The following is a 6,359-nucleotide window of genomic DNA, read 5'->3' as shown; positions in this document are numbered from 1 at the left end:
ACGGGGAATGCCCTTAGAGAGCTGTGCGCGCGCAGAGATGCACAGGGCCCCTGTGCCACGCAGCAGGGCTCGATGGGGAGCCCCTGGGGAGCGGCCACGGGGTTCTTGCCAGACCCTGCGCAGCAGCAGAGCCTGGTACACACCTGGGCTTCTCGACCTGCCGGACCTTCCTGCATCTTTTCCGTCTGCGATCCCCCAATCTGTTTTCTCTCTTCCTCTTCTTTTTTTCTGCACAGCTTTCATCTCCCCAGGCCTGTTTCCTCCTTCGGTTCCTTCTCTTTTCCTTGTCCCGAGGAGAGCCTGCAAACCTTTCCATCCCACAGTGTGCTTAGATAGGTAAGGCCACGATCCAGCGGAGACAGTTCTGATTTTAACCCAAAGTGACTCGTTTTACCTTCTTTCCTCTGAAAGGCTGCCCAGTTGTTGCGGGCGTAGCAGGGGCTCTGCCGTGCTCTCGAGGGTGGCTGGAGGCAAAGCTGGAGGTGCCTAAACCAGAATTGTTGGAGTTCAGGGGTGGCAAGGGACGGCCTGGAGTAGTAAGGGACTGCTTGCCAAATTACCACCTTAGCTCTCTGGGGAAGATGCTGCTTTGCATCATCCATCCACATTTTGCACAGTCCACCTGCCCCAAAACAGACTTGATGAAACTGTGATGAAGTAGGATCCGAGCAAAAGCCCTCTCAAGTTGACAGCTACTCCCCGCTGTCTTTTTGTAGGTATTTGGTTGGATTAAGCACATGCTTAATGCATTTGAGAAAGGACCTTTCCAGTTTTCCATACAACGTATGATTCCGTGGGGGAGGAGGAGGAACCCCAAACACACAAGCCATCGGCTGGCCGGAGGAGGCCCAGCAGCTACTTGGCCTCCTCAGAAACTACCCTCCTACCCGAGAGACACTGTCACGGTGCTTGTGGAGCAGAGCTGACATACCTCTGTCGTTTTGGACTCTGCCACCATGTCTCCCCCAGCTCCTTTGAGGACACCCAGAGAGGGGGATGCATGCAGAATGGCTTCTGCCTGGTGGCCCTGGTCTCCTCTGCCTGCAGGGCCACTTTGCTCTTCCAAAGGCAGGTCTAGAAAGCAAAACCATGTGCAGCAGTGACGCCTTGGAAGTAGCACACCTAAAGCAAAACCCACCCCAAGCCCTACACCGTTTTTCTTCTTGACGTTGAGGTTTCTGGTATCCCGAGCCCCAGCCTGGGACAGCCCTCAGTTCCTCCTCATACCTGTGGCTCCGTCCGTGGGGGCTGGCGACTCCCCAGCTGATGGACAGGAGCGGCCAGCCACCTCCTCCCCAACAATGTCGCCGCAATTTTCAATCATAAACAGCGCCAGCGTGTTCACCTGCACACATCAAACCCTTGCTCTCAACCCAGCTGCCTGAAGTTGTCCCAAGCAGCCTTTCCCACTCCCGACCCTTGCCTCTGCACAGATGGCTGTGGCTGCGGGGCTGCCTTTGCAGGCAGCCACCCCACCGGCATTTGCTCAAGGGAGGAGGCAGCCAGGGACCTCTGAGCAGCCAAGCTCGGATAGGCCGGCAAGGCTGCAGCCGGCTTGCCAACACAGCGCACCTTCTCGGTCACCTCCAGCATGGCCTGGAGCGGGAGCAGGTCCTCGTCGGGTGGGCTCAGCAGGTTTGGCCCAAGGCAGATGGCCAGGTTGCTGCAGCTCATCCTGCTGGTGGCTGCGTTGCGGCCGATGTGCTGGAGGAGGGACAGCAGCCGCTTGAGGAGGAAGAGGTTGGCTGCAGGCAACTTCTCGGCCACCCTGAGGGAACAGGGACACTAGGTTGACAAAGCAGATTTTGCCCAGGCCTGTTGTCCAAGGCAGGGGGGAGCCAGCGGCTGAGTTGCCCAGCTTTCCAGGTGCTCTCAGCCAGCGGCCAGGGCTCCTGCTCAACAGGCAGGCTGCTGCCCGCACTTACGCTTTCAGCTCGGAGACCTTCTCCTCCTTGCTGGTCCTCTCCATGGCTGCCATCCAGTCCTCGTAGAGGTGGGTCACCAGCAGCTTGTCGGGGATGCTTCGGAGGAAGTCCTGCAATGCCAAGGGCTCTGGGTGAGCCTTTGAAGTTTCCAGGCCGGCCAGGAGCTCCTCCAGCCGCAGGTCAGAAGCGCTCACCTTCAAGACGGCGGCCAGCAGGAGTGCAGGCTGGTTGCCCAGGTCGACATCGGCGTCGCGGTCCAGGGCCTCCCGCAGCTCCCGAAGTTCCGTCCCGCTGGCAGCTTTGCGGAATATCCCCTCCGTCGACGGTCCTTCCCGGCGCAGGACAGCCAGCAGCTCCTGCAGGAGAGGCAGGAGGACAGTTGCTTGGCCGAGGAGCTGCCTTCCGACAGCGGTGGCCAGAGCACTGCCCCAGAGCGAGCTCCTTGCTGGGGGTGAAGAGCCCAAGCCACCATCCCCGCAGCTCCTGGGGACGCCCTGTGGAGCAGCCGGAGGGAGGGCTCCCACCGCCTCTAGGGAGCATCTGGAGGGCTGGGGACCCCCCCGGCCAGGCTGGCTTACCTGGATGGGCCGGGGCAGGGAGCCGTCCTCCCCGCAGAGGGCTGCCAGGGGCTGGCCAAAGAGCGCCCTGCTGCAGCCAGAGCCCACCTGCCCTGGCACCTGGGCAGCGGCCGGGGTCCTCCGACGAGCAAAGGGCCAGGGCAGCCCCATCCTCCTCCTCCTCCTGCTGCTGCTCCCTCCTGCTGCAAAGGAAAGCCGAGCAAGAGCCCGTCAACGGAGACCGCCGGGCCAGCGCTCCCGGGGCCTGCCCTGCCCGCAGCGTGGTGCTGAGCGGTGCAGCAGGACGGGCAGGGAGCCAGCAGCTGGACCTCCGAGCTCCGGCTCAGCAGCTCCAGTTGGGAGGCTCCTGAGAGCCGGCACACCACCAGGAGAGGAGAGCCTGGCCCAGCCCTCGCCCTGTCCTCCTCCAAGCTGTGGGCAGCAGCAGAGGCTCCGTGTCCCCGCAGAACCACGTCCAGCAGCCGCTGCCCAGCGGGTGTCCGTCCTTCCTTCCTCCTGGAGGTGACATCCTGCCTCGGGCTGCCCAACCTGCATGGCGACACTCGAGGGACAAGTGAGCACAGCTCCAGCGCTTGCAGGAGCTTACCGTTCTTCCCAAAACTCACCCGGTGCGTGGCAAAGTCCCCCTCCGCTGCTCGGCGGGACCGTCGGAGGCCCTTGCTTGGGACCAGCCTGCAAGAACCAGGCTGCGCTCAGAGAGCAGCCCCGCGGCGCAAAGGGCCGCCAGCGAGCTGCCAGCCGGCACCGGCAGCCTGAGCGTGGCAGAGCCGGGACCCTCTGCCCTCCCGGGCTCTCTGCCCCGCGGGGCAGGTTTCCCCCCAGCACCGCCGGCCAGGATGTGCCGGCATTCCCGGCGGCTCCCCAACCCTCTCCGCTCCCCGAGCGGCACCACCCTTCCCTCCATCCCTCACCCCACTGGCCGCACGTGCCGGCACAGCCAGAGGCGGGCGAAAGGCAGCCCTTCTCACCTCGGCCTGGCCCTCCATCAGCCTCTCCAGGCTCCCGGCGCTTAATGTCCTCCACTGGGCAAGAGAGAAGGAGCGGAGGAAGGTGAGCAGCGATGCCTCTGCCGCTCGCTCGGCTGGAGGACCAGGGCTCGGGGACAGAGCCCAGATTGGGGAGACACTCACGGCGTGGCGGCGGCTCAGCTGCTTCTCCAGGGGTTTGAGGGAGGGGAGATGGGTCACCCGGGCTTGCTTTGCTCCTTCTGGTGTCCTGTGGACCGGGAAGGGACAGGGAGAGAGCTGGCTGAGCCCCGAGCTGCCCCTTCTCTCCTGTCAGGCAGCTCTCCCCGAGAGCTCCTGGCAGCTGCGAGGGCACCTCTCCCCAGCTGGGGAGCTGTGTTCTCCCATCAGGCTGCGCCTGGAGCATCCCCCTTTGGCTTACCCCAGCAGCGTGCCCACCCACAGCTCCTTCAGCGCCTGGGAGCTGCAGAAAGAGAGGAGAACCAGCGTCAGGCCCCGCTGCTTCAAAGCCCGTGGGCAGAGGCGTGTTTCTGTGTAGCCCTGCGCCGTGGGGAAGGACAGAGGGGCAGGACGAAGAAGCCCCGTGGGGCAGGACAGGGACTCTGCCCAAGCCCTGGCTCCCTGTGTCCTGCCAGAGCAGGACTTTTGCCCTTCTCTTCTGGGCACGGTTGGGAACCTCTCCCACCCAGCCACGGGATGTGGCACCACGACTCACCCAAAGGCGACAACGCATGAGCCGGTGGGCCAGACGAGGATGAGGATGTCCTCGTCACCGCCTTCCTCCTCCTCTTTTTCCTCCCCTGCTGCCTCCTTTCTGCTGCTCAGCACCCACAGCTGGTCCAGGGCCAGGCGGAGCTGTGGGCGCAGGCTGGTGCCGCGTCTGCAGAGAGCAGAGAGGAGAGGCAGGCGGTGAGCTGGGGGTGTCCTCCTCGGGGTCCCCCCGGGCCGAGCCCTGTCCCCCACCTGCCCTTGGGACAGACATCGATGGGCGCATCCAGCACCAAGGGGCCGGGGCCTGGGGCTGGGGCCGGGGTGTCCCGGGGCTGGGGCCAGGGCCAGGGCTGGGGGAAAGGCAGCTGGGCTCTGAGGGTCTTACTGCAACTTGGCGATCACCAGTTCCTCCTGGAGGAGGAGAAGGCGTCTCTCGCTCCTCTTGCGGCCCCGGGTCAGCCGCACGTCCGCGCTCAGCACCGCCTCGGCGTCGGCGAGAGCCTCCCTGCAGAGCAGAGAGCGGCGGGCATGAGAAAGGCCGCTGCCACCGCGGGTCCCGGCCGTGCCCCCGAGGCACAGGGAGAGCTCACCTGGAGCCGCAGCAGCAGTTGGCCTGGCCCATCCTGCCCGGGAGAGGAGGACCCTCGCCGTGGACCGAGGACGCGGGCCAGTCGGCGACAGCGGGGATGGGAGGCGAGGTGCCAGTGCCGGCGAGGTGCCGCTCGGTCAGATCCTGCCTCCTCCCAGCGCTCCTGCGTGCCAGCACAGCTCCGTGCTGCTGTCTCTGGCGGCCGTGGGCTCCAACTGACCAACATTCCGAGCCCAGCGACCAACATTCTAAGCCCAACGACCAACATTCTAAGCCCAACGGAAAGTGGGAGGGGCACTGGGGGGAGAGTTCTTTCCAATGTGGCCGTCTCTGCCTGGCACTGGGGAGCCCAGGGCTCGACAGAGCAGAGGGGAAGGGCTTGGGACTTCTGCAGTCTTTCTTGCTAGGACCTTCATGCCCCAGAACTGTGCATTTCCCTAAGCCACTGTGTCTTAGTCACAAGTGTGTGGCTATCCCTGGATTCCCCTTGCTTGTCTATGTAGCACCCTTCCCATTCCCGCCCTTCATGCACATCTCCCTGTGCCACTGCGATGAGGATTAGAATTGTGTGGGTTTTCTCTAGCCAAAGCAGTGGTCAAATTGGGGAGGCTCTCTCTTGGCATGGGACAGTGAGAAAGAAGATGACCATGCTGATAGGGTGCAGATACAGTTTCCAACTTGGTAACGGTAACTTGGTGTTTTGTGCTTTCTGCATTGCTCTGTGTGCCTCAACACTTCACACTGCAAGAGAAAGGGAATGTCATGGTCTGGACCCAGACACCAATATGGACCTCCCTCCCCACGAGAGGGAGAGTCTGTGCAGCATCACACTTTTGCTCTGCCCTCATTAAGACGAAAAACACTTTCACCCTAGACGATTCGTCCCTGAGAAAGACAGCTCTCAGACCATGCAACACTAGCTGGGACAAACATCCTCTCCTGGATAGTGGCATTAAGATAGGCTGTGTATTTTGAACCGTCTGAAGGTCATTGAAGAATGGCCTTGTGAGAAGGTAATCTTGGTGAAGCTGTCGACGGGGCTTCTACGGACATGGGCTCACACACTAACAGACATAGCCATGTGCCACTTATTCTCTTGATCAGCTAAAATATATGATCCATTCGTGAATTGATCTCTTCCTGAATAAACCTCAAACTTCTAAAACAATGACCTAACCAGCTTGAAAAGGCCCCAGGACAGAAACTGAAGCCATAGTCTTAATGGTCACTTTCCTGAAGAGAGATACTGACTTTACAACCTCACTCTGGTTATAATCACAGGATTTATCTTTGCTGCTGCTGCTGCTTTCTCCTCTGAGGCTGGGATTTTGTTAGAGCTATTTTAGACCAGGTCCATGTGATGCAATGCTGACTCTGGTCAGGACTATTCCATGCTCCTGTCTAGAGGCTGCTGCTCACTGTTTGGAGGGAGGAAGGGAGCCTAAAACTTCCTATTTTATCACAAAACTGTCTTTTTATTGGTAGCCCAAAATATTATTGTTTTATGATCTTCTCCAAATAGAAAAATCCCTTACATAAGTCATTTCACCTGCAGCTGGTACCACTTTCACAGCCCTCTCGATCCTCTTCT

The 6,359-nt window shown here is 61.0% G+C and overlaps 1 protein-coding gene across 1 annotated transcript; it reads right to left on the bottom strand.

Annotated features, from left to right (window-relative positions):
- Positions 1-931: 931 nt before the first annotated feature.
- Positions 932-4,201, bottom strand: LOC142044566 (T-cell activation Rho GTPase-activating protein-like; the record flags this gene model as incomplete). Its single annotated transcript, XM_075057155.1, has 5 exons — positions 4,184-4,201; positions 1,926-2,419; positions 1,573-1,768; positions 1,228-1,345; positions 932-1,074 (listed from the first exon to the last, which is right to left on the bottom strand). Coding segments are annotated over exons 1-5 (969 nt in total), but the record flags the coding sequence as incomplete, so codon positions are not given.
- Between the last annotated feature and the right edge of the window lie 2,158 nt (positions 4,202-6,359).

The sequence above is a fragment of the Buteo buteo genome, chromosome 24 (assembly GCF_964188355.1).
Source record: "Buteo buteo chromosome 24, bButBut1.hap1.1, whole genome shotgun sequence".
Lineage (NCBI taxonomy): Eukaryota > Metazoa > Chordata > Aves > Accipitriformes > Accipitridae > Buteo > Buteo buteo.
Note: the sequence above shows the minus strand (reverse complement) of the source record. Positions and strands in the feature narration are given on the sequence as shown.